Source organism: Haliaeetus albicilla, chromosome 17, assembly GCF_947461875.1.
Source record: "Haliaeetus albicilla chromosome 17, bHalAlb1.1, whole genome shotgun sequence".
NCBI classification, from domain to species: domain Eukaryota; kingdom Metazoa; phylum Chordata; class Aves; order Accipitriformes; family Accipitridae; genus Haliaeetus; species Haliaeetus albicilla.
Genome location: NC_091499.1, coordinates 94,310 through 113,456, shown reverse-complemented (window position 1 = coordinate 113,456; position 19,147 = coordinate 94,310). Strand labels below are relative to the sequence as shown.

The following is a 19,147-nucleotide window of genomic DNA, read 5'->3' as shown; positions in this document are numbered from 1 at the left end:
CGCCTTCGTCCAGTCCCTGAGGAGCGCCCCGGCCGCCTCCCGCCGCCGCCTGAGGGTCGGGGGGGGCCGCCGCTGCCGCGGGGGCGGAGGCAGCGGCAGCGAGCGAGCGGGCGGGCACCTCCCCGAGCGGCGCCCCCGGTCCTGACGGCGTTTCCGGGCGGGGGAGCTGGGATGTGCGTCCGGGTTGGGTCGGCCCCCGCGAGCGGTTTCCTGTCGCCTTCCCTCCTGCTCCCCTTCCCTGCCTCCCTCCCTCGCCGTCGCTGAGGTGGAGCCGCCGCCGTGCCCTCTGAGGGAGCGCCGCCCGCTCGCTCCTGCAAGGGGTTGGTGAGAGGGGCCGCGGGCGGGAGTCGGGGCCCCGGCGGCGGCTGGAGGCGGCCCGAGGCGGGAGGGTGCTGCCGGGCCGGGCGGGCTGGCGAGGTGCGGGGCCGGGGAGGCGGCGGGGCGGCCGCGGGAGGGGGGCCGGGGCGGCCGGCCGAGCCTCCGCCCTCAGCGTGACCGCGGCTGCGGCGGCGGCCGCCGCGCAGGGCCGGGCCGGGCCGGGAGGTGGCGGCGGGCAGCAGCCCCTTGCGCGGAGCCCACCGAACGGCTGGCTCCGCCGAGCGTGGGTCCTCGCTTAAAACGGCCATCCGCGCTCCGGGGGGCCGACCTAGCGGCGGTTTCAGCGATGCTTGCCGAATAGCCGGCCAAAACGCCTGTGTGCGAACGCGTAACGCAGAAAGCCATCCAGCAACGAGACGTGCCGGGGCGCGCTGAGGGGCAGCCCCGCTCTTCCAGCGCGGGCTGCGTGTGCGTGGGGACGGGCCAAGCCCTTCCAAGAGGCGTGCTTTCTCCTCCCTCGGGAGGAGGGTTGCTCGCCTCTGGGGAGGAAGCTTGCCGCTCTGCAGACGCGAAGTGTTACCGGGATGCTACCCCGGCGCGGCAAAACGCGGGGGAAACTTCGCTTCTGTGGACACCTCCGTTTCTGTTCAGAAAAACCCCCAAAAACCCCATCGGCACTGGGATGAAATAATCTTCGCAGTAAATAAACAGCAATTAACAGTAAATAAAAACAGCCCAATAAGTTATTTTCCATTATTGCACATCGGGACTTTAGTTTATATAAAAATCTCCATGTCTGCTGTAACCGCTTGAGGTGTGAACTTTGTCCGTGTACGTCAGCAGCTTGGCTTTGCCTCTGGTTAATGTACAGTGTGCAGGGGCAAAATTAAATCGGAGGGAAATCAGGTGGCTCCGTTGCAGTGGCCATGTGATGCGAGATTGTGGTCACACCTGATGTACTTATGATATAGACTTCTTAAATGTAAATAGCTTGTGTATTGAGTATTGATGAAATAAATTATCTAAAAGTTTAAACATTTTTTAAAAGCATGTTAAGACGGTTGGATTAGTCAATCTCTTCTTCAAAAAACCCCTGACTTTTGGAAAATGCCTTATCTTCAGAATTACCCAATAATATTTATACCTTTAGTGTTTTGATTCACATGCCAAAAATTAAATTAATAGGAGCGCACAAATTTATTTGATTATGATTTTTATCAACTTAGACAAATTTAGGCAAGTTCATAAGAACTCAGGTAAGGGATATAATCATAGAGTGATACAGGTTTATGTCTTCAAAGCATCAGTGTTGGTGTCAGGCGACGATATCTGAACTGGGTATAAGAGAACAGTGGCTGAAGTTAGAAGTTGCTGTACTTCAGACTCATGCTACGTGCTAGGTTGATCAGTTGAGCATCTTGTATGTGTTAGCACTGGAGCATCAGGAATGTAATCAACATATGACGATACATTCATACAGTGGAAGGATATTTTCTGTGAACAGCTATATTGATTTCCAATTAGTAAGTGGCAAATCAAAGTACAGACTCGCTAAATAACTTGCCTGAGGTCACTTCAGCGGTCTGTGGCAGAGCTGAAAACAAATTATACAATCTTTGTCAATCCTAATGTGTGATCATATTTTCTCTTGCTTTCCATTCACAGCATTTTTATGAACATAGCTATTTACTTTGTTTACAGAATCAGTAGTTTCCTGAATAAGCTAGAGAGTCACTTGGGCTGCAGAGATGTTGGAAGAAGATATGGAGGTGGCCATCAAAGTGGTGGTAGTAGGAAATGGAGCTGTTGGAAAGTCCAGTATGATTCAGCGATATTGCAAGGGGATTTTTACAAAAGACTACAAGAAAACTATTGGTGTAGATTTCCTGGAAAGACAAATCCAGTATGTATTAAACAGATGCCATACTATTGATTTTTACCTTTTCTTCTATTTCTTTGTTCTCTTGTAATCCTGAGATTTACAAAGGCTTGAAACAAGGCCTGCTGTCTCCAAAGCACAGTAAAGGGAGTTGTTTTCTCTCATGCACAAAGGGCTGAAATTCTATTCCTCTACTTTCTGTGCAAGATATAGAATTATAAATCAAAGCAAAATAAAATTTGGAACCCCTGTTGTACTAAGCTTTTTGACAAGTTTCCTTTGTATTTTACCACCTGTTGATTTTTTTTTTTTTTTTTTTTTAATTTCTTGTGGAGGAAGTGGAAGTGCTTATGCTAAAATGATTACACAAATTTATTAGCCAATATAGATTAAAATGCCTGTGGCAAAAATAATTAAATATGCTATAGATCCAGTCTCTTTACGTAATATAAGCAGATAATACCCAATTATGTTTGATAATGAGAAGTAAGAAAATTCTGTAAATTTTGTAAGCTGATTAAAAAGACAAAAGGACCATTATTCAGGCACCTAAATTTTGTTTTGAAGTCTATGTTATTTTTTACTTATAGAGGGAAATGTAGAGGAAGAGGAGGAAAGGAGGAGGAAAATGTAATATGGATTGTCAGGAAAGAGCATGTAATATAATTGAGGGACTACTGCCATGACAAGTTACAGAGGTGAACTGTCATCAATATTAAGTTACATTGTATTTAAATTAAGTTAAATTTGAACTGAATTACTGTTATATTTTAGACATAGAAATATTTCCACGTCAGTTGTTCTGAATTGCTCTTGTTCATTGTATTGATTACAAAACCGTGTCGTTTATTTCAGAGTTAATGATGAAGATGTTAGGCTAATGTTATGGGACACTGCGGGTCAAGAAGAATTTGATGCAATAACTAAGGCCTACTATAGAGGTGAAAATACCATATTTGTTATTTGGCAGTTGGGGTTTTTGTGGGTTTGGGGTTTTTTTTTTGGTCTGCACATCTCTTAAGATATTTTCCTATCTCTGTATTAAGAATTTTAGTTATTTCATGTGTGTGCAAGGCATTTTTAGTTCACCTTTTTCAGTTCTTAAATATTTTTCCCCTTCGTGTAAGATCCTTGCCTTAGTTAAGTGTCACTTTGTGCAGGACGCTCAGTCATGCCCTTTTAAAAACGTAGAACAAAATGAGACAAATACCTGCACAGAAACTGCACAGAGTGTAGCCATTCAGACAATCAAACACAAAATTATATTTTTCCCTCTAAAGGTGTTTTCTTATTCTGTAAGACACACATTTGTAAGTGTTCCAAAAACTATGGCTGAGGCACTTAGAAATGAATCCAAGAGAAAAAAAATCCACCAGTCATCCTAGAAAGATAGTTTACTAGGCACAACAGTTCTCCTGCTCGTACAGACTTCCTTGAACACATTAACACAACAGAGTAATAAGGAAAGCCTATTTACTTAATAAACTAGAAACTATAGTATTCAGTCATATACAGGTAGGTTATCTATTTAGCCAGTTACAAGTTGCATACTTAGACTTTCTTTGCATCTAATTTAACAATGGCTGTGAAAATCTTTCCTTTTTGTTTTTTAACATGAGAGATATGGATGACTTGGGAAAGATTCCATCATTCAGTTCTCGTCAAACTAATTACCTGATGGCTGGGGAAAAATATATCACTGTGGTATAAAATCTTAGAAAAATTACCTCATTTAGAGATAAACAAAAATGGTTATGTTGTGCTGTTTCAGGCTTGTATAGTCCTCTGACCTTTCTATATTTCATGATCGTTTTGGCAACTAATAGGATTGGGGTTTTTTGTAGTATTTCTGGTTGTCACTTGTAATTGATGATTACCATTTCTTTGGGGAAAGGTCTTTCTTTTCCTATTTCTTTTTATCCTCATGTGAAGTAGATCATTCTGTTATTTTACAGCTGACAACTTGAGCATATGAATTTTAGAAGGTAGTACTTGATTCTCTTGGAGCTTCCTTTTTACTCTCCTGGCCTTCAGTTCTTGTGTGCTTTGCTCTCCTCAGTTGTTCCAAGCCAAAGACTTTCTCTCCTAATTACTGGGACTGATATGCTAAAATACGGAGTCTTCAGAAGAACTTTAAAGTACACTTACTGGCCTCACTTACCATGTATATTGAGTATCTTGAAATCTTGCTCATGACTCGTGCCCAGCATAGTGCAGTTAGATCACTATCTTCAAGATCTTTATACTGAAGAGGCTGCTGTGAAACAGGACATAGTCATCCTGTGGATGCATATTGTAGGCAGCATGATGGATATATTAACAGTTCAAGCTATTGGATACAGTGACTGTTCTGCACCAGACTTTGGCTCATGAAGGACAAGGGAAATTATAAAAGCCTGGAATGCAGTTTTGGTTTAGCACCAGGTCTTGCAAGCACAATATTATAGAAGCAGAAGGTCAAGCTTACTTTGGAAATGTAAGGATTTAATTGCCAATTATTGCTGATAAGGGGAGGACGCTTCTAAGTTAGGTAAGATAGATGCTGGCTGTTACTTCAATGTCTGCCTCTCCCACAGGTCGCTGTCCTACTGTCATTACACTAGGGCTTACGTACTCTCCTGGAACCTTGTGCATTGTCAGTTCTTCAGGGATCAGCTGCTGATCCGTGGTCACACAATGAATACTTCAGAGCCTGTTTCTGAGCCCTTCTTGTCCAAGGACCAAATTCATTCAGCCTTGCAGAAAAACAAAATTGTAGCTGACAGTGGATATGTCATGTGGTTTTCTATGTACAGGTGAATATGTGCAGCCAGTGTAGCTGCATGCCCATGATCATACAACGCAAGGAGTCCAGCAGCCTAAATTCAAAGAGTTGAAGGAAGCTCTGTATGTATTTAACATTTCTTTTTTTATATTGTATCGTGCATCTTACCAGTTTCTGTCCGATGGAAGTCACACACTTTCTAATTGGCTAGGTATGTCATTTATATGCTAAGCACATACACAAGTGGCTGTCATTAGCAGCACCATGTGTACTGTCCATGTTACAGATGTTTCTCAAAGCAGTTATTTGACCACTTCTTTGTGCATGCATCCTCTTCCATCCACTACCACTGGTATCTTGAGTAGACCCTTGTTAGGTTTTTGATGGAAAACAGTCATCTTGTTCATTAGTCTGTTATTCAGTTGCTGATTAGTCAAATTCTCAGGATTCTCATTTTGTTGCACAATAGTTAGACTTCGTATTTCTCAAGCCTTCATAGCATTGCTGTAGCTTGCACTTGTCAACCACTTTTGGCTGTAGTAACTGTGATAATGGGAGGGCTGCAAGACTGTTCTGGTCCAATCTAGAGCAAGGCAGCCCTCTTTTGGGTATTGTTAGTGAGACCTTAAACCGTGCTAAGCCTGTTAAAGACATCCAGGATCTGCAGCACTTAGAACATCAACAGTAAACAAGAACTTCTGGATGATGATATCATTTGACCTTGCATTTTATCTCACTTTAAGGTTGAAGGAAACACCATCAATTTTATAGTGCATGTGTGTTTTCTGTCGTAGCCTGAAAAAGCTGAGTGAAAGGGCAGAAGACTGAAACGAATAGGTGCCAAGTATAAAGCCCTGTATGAGTCCACTCATGGCAGGGAATTTCCTTACACATTTTTCTGTTACATAGGCTTTGTACCGTTACAAAAGGAGAAAATACGGTTACGGAGTCTATGAGGATGGGATAGTCTGCTGAGGATCTTGGAGACCTACACAGCTGACAAGTTCATACTCTACTTGAATCAAGTAGAGATGCTAGTACTACTCTTTTATTTTTTTTCTGAATTAGTCTAGGTATGAATATCATACCAGTGATTATGCAGCCAGTTGGAGCCTTTTTAAAATAAAGATATAGAGGTTATCAAAGCAGTAGTTGCACACAAAAAATCCAATGTCCTTTTCTTCAGTACTTTAAAGTAGCTTTATGAAACAGCTTCTTACAAAAGAACTTTGATTTAAAATACTCATCAAGAACATCCTGGTTTTAGCTGTTATGCTCCTGTCAGACACTATCATGTGGCGTTGCTGCTGGTGTCTATTGTTGTACACAATGTGTTGTATGACAGACTCCATTTGCAGTGGATGAGTGAGATAGTAATGTTATTGACTCTCTTGAATACTGTCAGTTGTCACTGCATACAGAAAGGTGTTTCAATGTCTAAATCCTGGCTTTTTTCTTTTTTCTTCTTTTTTTTTTTTCTTTTTCTCCTTAGAGCCCCTACATGGACATGATAATTTCTTAAACTTGTTTATGTTCTCAATAAAAATATTGAGTATTTAGCAATATTCTTAGAAGATTAAAAGAATTTACCTAGTAAGTTCTGCTGCCCTGCAGCATTTTCTGGTGAATTCTGGCTATACTAACTTCTGCACTATACTGAAGCATACTTTCAGAAAGATCACATTTGATATTGTTTTGATTTGAGCATGAGAAGAACACTGCTTTTGTTTTTCTCTTCTTAAATAAGCGTTTTTGCAGGGTTATTGGATTAGTTAGTAAATTCTGACATTTCTTACAATCCAGTGATCAAAACCTTCAGCAGACGTTTGGAAATACGCAATTACATATAGAATATATGTATAGAATTTGTCATTGTTGATACACAGGTATATTTTTTGATGAGGAAAGACACTTTCACTTACTGTTGTTTGTTAATTTCCTGGTAAGAACCTTTAAATGTCAGAATCTTGAAGGTCCCCAAAAATATTTCAGTCTGATTCCTAATTAGAGCCTATCACACAATTCTCTTTAAAAAGCAACATGGCCACACTGAGTTACTTTTACTGTCCCTGTCCACTGCATTCTACATTTATTATATCTAAATTGAATAAGGAGGTCTGATGTTGTAAGTCACCCCCTTTTTAACTGCCACATGCTAGGACTTTTCCCTCTAAACTTAACTATTACCAAGTTATCTCTGTGTTTTAGCATTCAGAATGAATGGGTGGAAGGAGAGAGATGAAGTGAAAGTGCCGTAGGGTGGAGACTTCACAATGAATTTCTTAGTCTTAAAACTGAATAAGGTGATGTTTAGAGATGGTGAGAGTCTTGTTATCAATATTCTCATCTTCAGTAGAGAAAAGAACTTGAGAGGCTTTATTAAGCTAGACTGCGAGACAGTAGGTTAAATTCAGCATTGACAAATGCAAAGTAACCTGCTCTGAAAAGAATAATTAATTTTACACCTATGTATCTCACAGGATTCTCAGTGGAATTGCATCAGAAGAATCGCATCTGTTAGAATATGGTTTGGACATTAGGGAAAGCAAACAAAATTTTAGAACGCAAGGAACAGGGAAAATTATGGAAGACTACATTGCTACTGTTTTATTGGTAGAGCTTGATTTAAAATTCTGAGGGCAGTTCTTACTATTCTGTATAAAACCATACCAGAAGGGTCTTAATGGCATGTGAAAGAATGTTAAAGAGCATAGGAAAACTTTATAAACATAGACTGAACTTGGCTTTGAAAAGATAAATAAAAGAACTCGAGTGCTTTGTGTCAAAGAAGTACAAAGACAGAATATCGGATTGGGAGATACTTGGTGAAACTCAGAAATAAAAGAAAATTCATACTGATGAAATAATTTTCATGCTATATGTAATTAGATTGGGATATTTGCCACAAGATAACACTGGAGTCTCAAAGACATTAGCTATCTATTCCTTTTAGACTCTTACTAAATACCAAGTATATTAAAGGCATATAAATAATAAAGTGTTTCTCCATGTGTTTATGTGCAAAGAAAAGTAGTTTATTGAGGATAACAAAGGGCTACTGGACAGTCAGAAGACCACTCACTAATTTTTTGAGTGTGGAAGTACCTTCTCAGTATCCATGGGTTTTAACTATTGTTTGCTAAGGCTGTTACAAAACCATAACAAAAATGGTACAAGACTTTTTGTGTAATTTATCATAGTGCTGTATTAATTAGAAATACACTTATTTTCTCCGAAAAGCTACTAAACAATTTACTTAAAATAATCACAACTTTCTCTGAAAACTCTCTTAAGTTTTCTGCTTTTCAAAATCCGAATTACTGTAGCATAAAGAATAATGTGAAGTGTGCTTTACAGATACTGTGTATGGAAGAATATTTGCCTTCTGGCCTCTGTTAAGCTGTCTGGAAGACAATGAGCAATAAGCAAACCCCCCTTTCCCTTTCTCCAGCCTTTCCACACGCTCCTATTCCTTTCTCCTGCATACATGCACCATGCTGGAAATAGCTTGAAAGGTAACAGACCCATAGCCGTCATGAGGAATGGGTATAATGATCAAATGGCAATCTGTTTTCATTTGGGGAATTTATGACCATGGGTCTGACACAAGCTGGTGGTAAAAGTGCACTTTTATGGGAGAAACTTGAAAAAATCCCTCATGTTTGAACTATATATGAATCTTCTTTTTTTAATATGTTTGCTGGTTGATTTGTGTTTATTTGTATTTGTAATTGATTTGTGTATTTTTAGGAGCCCAGGCTTGTGTTCTTGTGTTTTCTACAACTGACAGAGAGTCCTTCAAAGCAATCCCTACCTGGAAGGAGAAAGTTGTGACTGAAGTTGGAGACATTCCCACAGTTCTGGTGCAGAATAAGATTGATCTTCTTGATGACTCTTGTATAAAGAAGTATGAGTTTTATCTTACGGTTTTTAAAGAACAATATATGTCCCCTGCATACACACGTTTTAAAAAAAAAAATCTATGGGAGTTTCTGGTGAAGACTTAAGATACCTAGGTTGTCAAACCTATGCCCTGCATCAAAACATGCCCTAGAAGCACAGGCAAAAGCTATTGCTGCATGAGTGTTGTTACTTGGGCAGATGTGCTTGCCAAGCTAGGAGCTTTCTGTTTGCTTCACACCTTCTTCTGAAGTGTCAGCCAAAAAGATAGAGGAATAGCATGAAGAGTTTGGTCGTGCCATGATACGATTCTCTCTCTCTCTCTCTTTTTTTTAAAATGAGAAATTCTAAAACTCTAAATTTTCTCTCTTGTTAAAATTTACAGTTATCGTTAAACTGTGCTGTGCACCACTGAAGTTACATTGTTCAGTTTGGCTAGTGAATGCTTGCTGAAATGATGAAGAAGTATAAACAGGTTGTTTGAAAAAGTGTCTTTAATGTTCTTTGCTTTGCTTTGCTTTAATTTTTTTCTATTGCTCATTTTTATCAAAACATTGTAACTCTCTAGAAATACGTATCTGTTAATATTCTCAAACTGCATGGTGCTGATCTTTCTTCACTATATTTTTCTTTACAGATTTTACTGTCGGTTCATTCTGCCTTTGTATATATGACCAATTTCATTCTTGCCATAAAATCAGCTTAACAAATGCTAACTTTTATTTACCACAGCATATCATGTAGAAAATACTGCATGATGAAGTTGATCATTCTCCACTTCTTTATTTCTACCATCTTCCTGAGAGATTTAAATTATTGTTTCTTTTTGTTGTTTCCTGCACTGGCTTTCTTTGTTCTCTGTTTGCTATCACTGATGGCATAAATCAGCTTCTACTCCCTCTGCAAAGAATATGGAGGATTTTTCAAAGGAAAAGCAAAATTGCATTTGAATTCCTCCTTTCTTCATGATATGCCACTTAGGTTTTGCTCTCAGAATACTCCATCTCCCTCAGTAACTTCATCTTTCTGATGATGTGATTTGCCTTGGTGAGATTTTCATACGTTTCATCAGCTTTTCCTCAAAATTTAGCCCAAGTTCTCTTTCACATCACAGAAAAAAATAATTCTTGATTTCATCTCTGCACTCATCTGATTTGCATAGTCTACTGCTTCATTAAAATATACTTAAGGATTATTTTTTTATTGTTGTTTTGACTTTGCAGTGGTAATTGTTCTGATTCCAGTGCTGTTAATTACAGCCTCCTTTTTTTTGTTTCACTGACACCTGTTCTTCGAACCCTTGGGAAATTTTAGTTAAGTACTGAAAAGCAATTACTTTTGGTCATAAAGAAACTGCATTTAAATGCCTTCTCGTCATAGTGGAGGTATTGTAAAGAAATTAAGGATCAGGTACTTTTCGACTGAGTTTCTTAACCCACCTTGCCATGTGTAACTTACCACAAAGCATTTTGTCTGTAAAAATAAATGCTGACAACTAATACAAATCAGTATTTACAAAGTCGTCTTCTGTTGTGCAGTGAAGAGGCAGAAGCACTGGCAAAAAAGCTAAAATTAAGGTTCTACCGAGCATCGGTGAAGGAAGACCTAAACGTAACAGAAGGTACGAGATGCAGCAAAGTAGGTGTCTGTCCTGCCCTCTGCTGTGTAGTACTGTACATCTCTCTAGTTTGGAGCTGATCTCTTACTTCCCATGTTGTTGCATGTTGTGGGCAATCCTTTTTATATTTCTTAGCAGGACACTTTAAACATAGCTAGAATTACTTGATATCAATGTTTTAGGCCCATTTCTTTGTGCACACCTTTCCTTTCTTTTCCACAAACAGTGCATAGCTTCAGTATTTAGAAGTGCCAGTGTGTTAAGGCTGCTTAGTCCTAACGACTGTCAGTAAGCACTGAGCTTTTGAAAAAATTGTATGTAGAAGTTCAATTATTACAAAATACAAATTGTGGAACATATTATTTTGTAATTCTTAATAGTTAATTTTGTATAAACAATTATTTCATAGTTGAGTTATATTTAAATACAGTACATTAAAAGTTTGGGTCTCTTGCAGCCTTTTGTCTACTGGTGATATTTTACTAGTTCCCAAGTACCACTTTTTAATGTATATATTTAATTTCATAAGAGTCCTGTTATAAAAATCAGTCACTATCTTTTGTGGGGTGGGTTTGAATAGTCATGAATTATAGTCTCTGATAACTTTTTGTTTGTTTGTTTCATCAGGCAAACTTAATAGTAAACTAATTGTCTCTTCTCTGTTAACATCATTCACCTTGGAAAAAAATCTGCAAGAGAAAATGTGTGAACATGATACAGAAACATTTTACGAGTTATTAATTACAAGTGTAAATAATCATAACACATCTAGGTTCTCAAAATTCTTCTATAGTTGAATATTTTTTCAGAATCCTAGGTGGTCTTTTTATACACCAGTAAAATGAGGGTAGCATTAATTAATTAGAAAAATGTTGCTGCCAAGTTTTATTAATAGACTTACTTTACATGACTGCTATTATTTTATGGCTTCTTGCAAAAAATACATACATTAAATTCCTACATAACTTTAAAAAGTTCCAAGTTCCATGGATTGGAACATTTGGCAATATGTATGTGCTAGCTTTATTACAGGAGTGTTAAGATGTTTCTGTCTGCTGTGAAAGTCTTCAGTGCTGCGGACTGTAAGACCTGGGTAGACACTGGACTAATCTGGATTCTGCTCAGGTACACAGGCCTGCCGAGACAGAATCACTTACCAGATCATGCTAAACCTGTGGTGTCGAATGCACTTTTGTCACCATGCAGTATTTCAATACAAAGGTATTATTATTGATATGAAGATTATTTTTAAGCATACTCTGATGTACCTTTTTTCTTTTTAACATTCCAGTTTTTAAGTATTTGGCTGATAAATATCTTCAAAGGCTCAAGCAACAAACAGCTGAAGATCCAGAACTAGTACACACAAGCAGTAACAAGATTGGTATGTATACTGTAATAAAAAAAATAGAAACAGTATTTTGTGCTGTCAAAGCTTATGGTCTCATCTGTTTCCTTGTGGAGTTAGTACAAGGTGAATCAGGGTCTAATTATTACCTTCCTATCTTAGGATATTGTCTCCTTTCCTTCTGTAAAATAACTTTGTGATTCTCTGAAGTTATTGGACTCTCAAACTGATTTACTGAAGTTTCTAGCTAATGTTTGGCAAGTGCCTTTTTATTAAATTCATTTAAACAAACATTGTGTAAGGACTTGAGAATGGATGTTTGTTGGGTTTTTTAATGTAATTAGTATTAGTGTTACTCATCTTGGTGCAGATTTACAAGAGACTCACCATGAAAGAATCTGGCATGTAATCAGAAGGTCTTTGTAAACTGCCTTTTGTAAGGGAAGACTGAACTTGTGTAGTCCTTCTTTAAAGCACTTCTGAGTCAGTTCATTTATTTTCCTTAAAGCACTCCCTTTTTATTCAGGCTTTTTCCTTTATCTCAGCAAAGTTTCTAACTTTAAGATTGTCATGTTTTTCTTTTATTATATTACTCAAGTAACCATAACTTTGTTACCATGCAATTAGTAGCATACACATACACAGGTGAGTGCATATGCTGCCCTTCAATTACACAGATGTATACCAGCTTTAAATACTGCCTGGCTAGTAATTCCAACTGGCTCTACTTCAAATGTAGCTGCAAAATTGACCCAGAAATAGATAAAGCCTTTAAAAACTAAAATATGCATTTGAGGTGCACTACTATGCCTTAGTAAGTGTTGTATCTTAAGTGTTAATGTATTATGCTGCAGGAAGTAAAGAAATACAAATACTTTTCTTGTCTTTAAATTCTGTAGGTGTTTTTAATACAGCTGGTGGAAGTCACTCCAACCAAAATTCTAGCACTCTTAATGGTGGAGATGTCATCAACCTTAGACCAAACAAACAGAGGACCAAGAAAAACAGAAGTCCTTTTAGCAACTGCAGCATACCTTAGACCACTTTTGGAGGAGGAAAAAAAAAAACAACCCAGTGAACTGGATGAAGTTGTGCAATGGAGTACAGATTAAAGCCAGCTGTAGAGGTATTTTTACCAGTGCTTTAGCAAATCTTGTGCCTATGGGATCCTTGATAGAGCGTGGATTTACATCAACTTGGCTCATGCAGTGTTTTTTGGTGTGTAGAGTGAGGCACCTGCTGGCAAAACACAGAACTGTGGCTGCCCCATGCACTTTGTAAAAAATTAGGCAAGCTTCTCCTTTTTCAAGGAATTATTTACAGAGCTATGAACTAGGTATTGCTGAACTGCAAAACACATTTAACATAAGGATAATACTTACAACTGTAGGTACAGACCATAACACTATGGCCCAAGGTAAAGTAGCAACCTTGCAACTAAATTTCAAAGAAGATGTTAGAATTGGTTAGTCAGGACACTAAAAAGATAAATGAAGAGCAAAAAGAAGGCACTACATTTTATGCCTAACTATATTAATATGCATTCTGGCAGTTCTGTTGGTGCAATATACTTGTATTATATATATGAGTGCTAAGGTATATATGTAAACATTTGCTATGAATATTTAGGCTAAATTCCAGTGTATGCATTACTTGGAGATCAGCTAATGATCATAAAATAGCATCTTCAAAAAAAAAGTTTACTTTAAAAATGTTGCATTCCAGATGAGGCTTTCCCAGCTGCCACTGTGTACGTTTAACTTGCTATACTTTGGGCCTAAAAGCTTAGATTTAAAAATGTGTGGTGCCAGAACTGCTCCTTCTTTTTACCTAATGCTGTGCTACGGATGTTTTTGTAAGTTTGTTTTTCTCAGTCTTAACAGGTTGAACAAATAACACAGTCTTTGACACTAACAGCTATTCAGAAGGAACATATAATCACATTCCTGTTCAAATTTAATTGTTGCATCCTGTGTTGTCTATGAAAAAGGAACTTGCAAAGTGGTGTCACAAAATATTTATCTTCTTTGGAAAATCTTTTCATAGATACCATAAACTAAGTTATGGAGGATCCAAAAAAATGCAGCTGATGACTGAATTACACGAACGAGCCTTTCTTGAATGTTGTCTCAGATTCAGAGTTAGCTGCTGGTTACAGAAAATCTAATTCTGCAAGATCAGAGACATGGCAAAAATTTATTGAAGTGCTTAAGTAATTTTACAGAATTGATTTCAATGTTTAGGAGCCCAAATCTAATGTAAAGTTATTTGGACTTAGGCTCCTAAATCACTAAGGTGCTTTTAAAAATGCTAAGCAAGATATCTTTTATTTACCAAAAATAAATACTTTCTAATCCTCTTCAAGAGCATGCATGCCTTTTAAAAAGTATCCATTTTGTTTACATGTTTTTGTATGGTATGATATAATTTTAACTTTCTAGGATTTCTACAACAAACCTGCCAGTGACAAATGCAAAATATGCTGCTTTAAAAAATTCAGAGTTTTAATAGTTTTTTACACGGTGTATGAGAATGAAAATGAGTCGAGTGATCCTGTATATTTTTGGAGGAAGGACTTTTCACTGTGTGAATTCATGTAGGAAGCTTGGCTGACTTTGTTTCTAAGTCAATGAGTGTGAAAACTGAAATGTACTTTTTCCCACTGTCTGCAGGGAGAGAAGTGGGTGGCAAGTTATGCATAAACACTAAAGATCTCTGAACTCTGTATTTTATGTTTACTATATTAGACTTTCTACCAAGTACCATTGTTTCTTTGACAAGCTGTTAGGGCATCTCCTGTTGCTGGCAAGAAGGCGGCCTTCAAGGCACTCAATCCCCTTTGCTAATGCAGCAAAACTGTGTGTTCTTCACCATAATGTTTCCTGTATTTTCTCTTGGATAAAGGCCTTTATTTTTTAACAAGTGCATTTATTTAATCACTGTATGTATGTATAAATGGAGTGAAGTCCTATCTGTCTCAGCAATTTAAGAAGTAAGGTACTTAAGACAAGACTGCCAATTGCACGTGATGGGGTCACCTTACAATTTCAGGATGTAGGATAGAGTGTACGCATGAAGAATTTTGACAACTGTTTTTAATATGGAACCTTTTACATTTCGTCTGTCTGCCGGTTTCATGGTTTTTATTCATTTTTCTTGAAAAAGAAACAAAACCACAAAGTGTCTGAAACATCTTTTTTGCCTTGTTTGTACAGAGTACTGAAAAATAAGTCTTTATTACATATAATGAGCATTTGTACTATTACATGTTAAACTGTAGACATTGTACTATTATGTAAGCCATTTCTATTCAAGGTCTGTCATTATAAACCACTGTTCTAAGGACTGAAAACTCAGTAGAAATTTTCCTAGGTTGAGACTTGACAGACTTGCTAAATGTAGGGTATGTTGAAATTTAGTACACATACTTTAATGTAGAAATATATATTTGTAGCATTGGGTAACAGTTTTCATTTCATTCCCATCTTAAATCTAAAGTTTTTTTGTTGTTGCTTTGTAGTGCTTGTTCTCCAATATGACTTGAGATGGAGACTGTCAAAATCAGCATTCTCCTGGAGCGTGCTCTCCATGTACGGTGCTTGAAAATTTATTTTTTATCCTGCTGGGGTCAGTGTGTAGATGTAAACCAGATGATTTGCATATTGCAGGAGTCCTTAGGTCTTCACCTCCCTCTTCAGTGGGAGTAACTTTCACCTTTTGGATGAAGAGACGTGCCTAAATGTTTAGCACTCACTCGCATTGTCCCTTGTGAATAGTTTTTGACAAACATTGTCCCATTCTCCATTCAAAGCATTCTCATTAAAATACCATATATTTTAGTTACCAAAACCCACAGGTGCAGAGCTGGCAATAAAAATGCTCTTCTCTGTGCATCTCTGTGACTGCATGGCGGGAGCGGATGTGGCTGTCTGTTACACCCGTGGCAGACTGGCATCCTGGATTAGGAGCAACAGATGTTCTGCCACAAGACACGAAGTTTTGTTCTGTGAGACTAAGCTAATTGCACTCCTGTTTTATCTGTTAGTATCTCTTCAATAGCTGATTGGCAGTATTACCTGAATCTTGCCAAAATTCTTTGCTTTCGGCTGATAATGCTACCACTAGCAGAAAACTTCGGTAGTTGTTAATGCCTTAGTGAAATAAAGCCTTCACTAACGAGTATGACGCTAATGCATCTGTCACTCCCATGTTGTATCCATTCAGTGAATGGGTGTTCTCCCAGTAAGCGGGGCATCATTTGATGCAAAGTGGTAATGCCAGGGAGGTATTTACAACTTTGAGATTTGTTATTTCCAGTTGGAAGACTGATCACACAAAGATTTTTGTGCTTGTGTGTGCATGGTTAATTTAAAAAAAAATTTAAATATTCCACTTAAGACAATTTTGGAGCTTTCTTATTTTCAGTGTTTCTTAAGGCAACGCTTACCTTTTTTAGTCAAAATACCAGAATTACCATACTGTCAGTCTGATTTCCTGTTCAACTTTTTTATGCCTCTGTAAAATTTGTGTCGTGTCCCCCCCCCATTATTGGGCTACAGCATACCTGACATAGTTCTCCTTTGCATCACTTCTGTAGATGTACATGATATTAAAGGGAATTGAACAGCTGAACACATTGTACTGCCTGGAGGTTATGCAGCGGTACGTGCATAATACTCAGTGAACATGCACTTTGAACCTGTTAATTTATCTATTCAAGTTGATAGCTACCAGTTAATAACAGAATTAATGATTTGCACTGCAGAACCCTCTTGTGGGAATTCAGTCAAACTAACAAGCATGCTTCTTGGATTCCAGTGACAGTACCTAAGCTCCTACTGCTTTTCTAAAATAAATGTAATCACAGAACTTCAGCTGAAGTTGCAGTACCTGAACACTAATTGTACGTAAACCAGAGAGCAAGCGTGGTCCAACGGGCTTGATTTCATCAAAACTACCTTACCATCTTTTTGTAGGAAGCAACAGTCGTGCGTGTCTTCTTTTAAATGCTCAAATAGTATTGGCAGAAGAAAATACTTCTCTCTGCTACATATTGCATCCAAACAGGTAATCAAAATTGTAGAAAAAAAAATGCAGCAATGCTTAGATTTAAGATGAAAGGTGCTATAATAGAAGAAGAGAAACTTTCAAACAGTTCCATGTGGAAGAAGTGCTCTATATGAGTCATCTCAAAGCCAGGTGAGCCCTAGTACTGAACTAGAGTCACTCTCAGGTTTCTGGTAGTAGGGTAATACTGATAAATAATTTGTGGACTGAGAATTCTTTCTCCTCTAACCGAGATAAATGTGGTTCAGCAGAACCGACGGAAGTTGGTCAAAAAAAGTAAAAATTCTGGACCTGGAGAAATACTGCTGTCATTGTGAGGATGAAGATGCATTGTGACTAATAAATGACTTACTTACTCTTATTTGCAAGTTCATGTGAATCTGAGTGGTTAAAACAGGTAATGTACATAACTGTTTTTATCACCATCATGATCTCAAGTAAATGTAATATATTTTTAGGAAAAAAAAGTCAACTTACCATAAATCCTCAAGTGGAAAAATAAATGTTTAAACCTGAATATTCTGTGTATGCTGTTCCTGTAGAATCCCTACGAGTTAATTCTGCTGGTCTCTTGTAAGTGATGTTAGTTGTATCGTGCAACTTAAACGTTTATTTGATTACTGTTTGGTCTGATGCAGTTCACTGCTTTTTTGTGGTTATATTAAATTGTCAGTGTATTAAATTTCAAAAAATTGCTATAACCCTGTAGCTGTGCAACCTCAATCTGCTGGAGAAACTCGTGTGCCTGATTCTACTCCATGTATTGCGGACAGTTGGGATCCAAGGCACTACATTAGGTACCCTCAAAGGAACAAGTGTGGGCACCCCATTCTAATAGAGATGCTGTTTCTGAGCTCTTGCCTCTGATTTCTTCACCACATAGTTCAAATACAAAGTATGGATTCTGTTCTGCTTTCTGATCATTTTATTTTTCATGATTGGTCTGGCTCATACAGTGACAGGGTTTAATTGAATGGTTGTAGACACTGGAAGTGGCATTGAACTATTACTAATACATCAAAGATGCCTGATGCATTTTCTGAAAAGGTAAATAGTCACTGGTGGGTTTTGTTTGGTTGGGGTTTTTGTTTGTTTTGGCTTTGGTTTTTTTTCTTTTTTAGTAAAACACAGCTCAGCATCTGGGTCTGCCTCTTTACCCAGGCATCTCAGGAATCTGGGAAGTAACACACTCCTGCTTCCTCTTGCGTGCAGTTCTGCACACAGAAAACGATTTGCTTGCTTAAGACCCCAATAAGGATTAATTAGCAATGGTTTAGGTAAGAAAAAAATACTGAAATATAAGAAAACTGGTTTTATGGTCATGTATTTTTAGGTGGGAACTGTTTAACTGCAATTAAGTGAAGACCTTGAGAAAACTGAAGCTTTGACACTATCTAGGTGGGGGTTTTTATGTGCTGCGCAGCCGTATCACATTCAGCTTCAGGAAGCTGGCTGGCCATTCAGTGTGGCTTCTGCTGCAAGCCCCCAAGACACCCACTGCAGACGCCTGGGTACTTTCTTGCATCTCTGAGAAAATGTTTCATACTCACAGATGTCCCATTTCCAAGACTGAGGCACAGCCTATTTTATTGCTCGGGAGATAACGGGACCAGAAGGTCACTGTTTTTTCTTACACCTTCTTTGTCCCAGCTGTCTTACGCCTGCTGAGCCTTGCGTACTGTCTTTTGATTATTGACAACAGAGCACTTACTTACTTAAAAAAAGTTAAAAACTTTACTCTGTTCTTTTGTTCATCTCCATCATGTGCATGATGCCAGCTGTGTTTAGCCATTTTTGAGTTACTTTAAGATAGCCAGTATGGAACTACAGTAAAAAAACCCAAAAGGTAATTTTTTGCTGTGTCTTAACAGCTATGACTGTGTGAAAGAAACTTCCAAGGAAAGTAGCACTGCTTTTAAAATTAGGTTGTTTGAATCTATGGGGTCTTTAATGGATGTGGCATGTCAGTATGCAATGTTAAAGCATAGGAGAGGATAGTGATGGCTGTATTGCAGACCTCTGTGGGTCAGATAACACAGAATTCAGGAAGTGGAAAGCAAACAGAAGAAAGAATTTGAAAAATAAACCAGTAATTCAGGTCAAAAAGTGTCTGATCTACACTATTAACTCATCTGTAGATATGCAGGTTGTGATCACTTCAATTTGTCCTCGAGAACAAAAATGCTTGTACTAGTATAAGTGCTATAAAAAAATAAAAATACTTTTAGCTATTGGTACAATAAAGAAGATTTA

General features: G+C 38.2%; 1 protein-coding gene across 2 annotated transcripts; it reads left to right on the top strand.

Annotated features, from left to right (window-relative positions):
- Positions 1 to 141: 141 nt before the first annotated feature.
- RAB23 (RAB23, member RAS oncogene family) lies at positions 142 to 17,411 on the top strand. Of its 2 annotated transcripts, none has more exons than XM_069804561.1 (7): positions 142 to 320; positions 2,020 to 2,221; positions 3,053 to 3,138; positions 8,712 to 8,868; positions 10,400 to 10,482; positions 11,771 to 11,863; positions 12,727 to 17,411. In XM_069804561.1, the coding sequence occupies exons 2-7, from the start codon at positions 2,067 to 2,069 to the stop codon at positions 12,864 to 12,866; spliced, it is 714 nt and encodes a 237-aa protein (XP_069660662.1). In that variant the 5' UTR covers positions 142 to 320; positions 2,020 to 2,066; the 3' UTR covers positions 12,867 to 17,411. The 2 variants fall into 2 exon arrangements, with proteins under 2 accessions (XP_069660662.1, XP_069660663.1); XM_069804562.1 differs by having other exon boundaries at positions 182 to 324.
- Positions 17,412 to 19,147: the final 1,736 nt, after the last annotated feature.

Coding starts and splice junctions, on each gene's coding strand:
- RAB23 (XM_069804561.1), top strand. CDS start 2,067: ATGTTGGAAGAAGATATGGAGGTGGCCATCAAAGTGGTGGTAGTAGGA. Junction 2,222..3,052: donor TTCCTGGAAAGACAAATCCA/GTATGTATTAAA, acceptor CGTTTATTTCAG/AGTTAATGATGAAGATGTTA. Junction 10,483..11,770: donor AGACCTAAACGTAACAGAAG/GTACGAGATGCA, acceptor TTAACATTCCAG/TTTTTAAGTATTTGGCTGAT.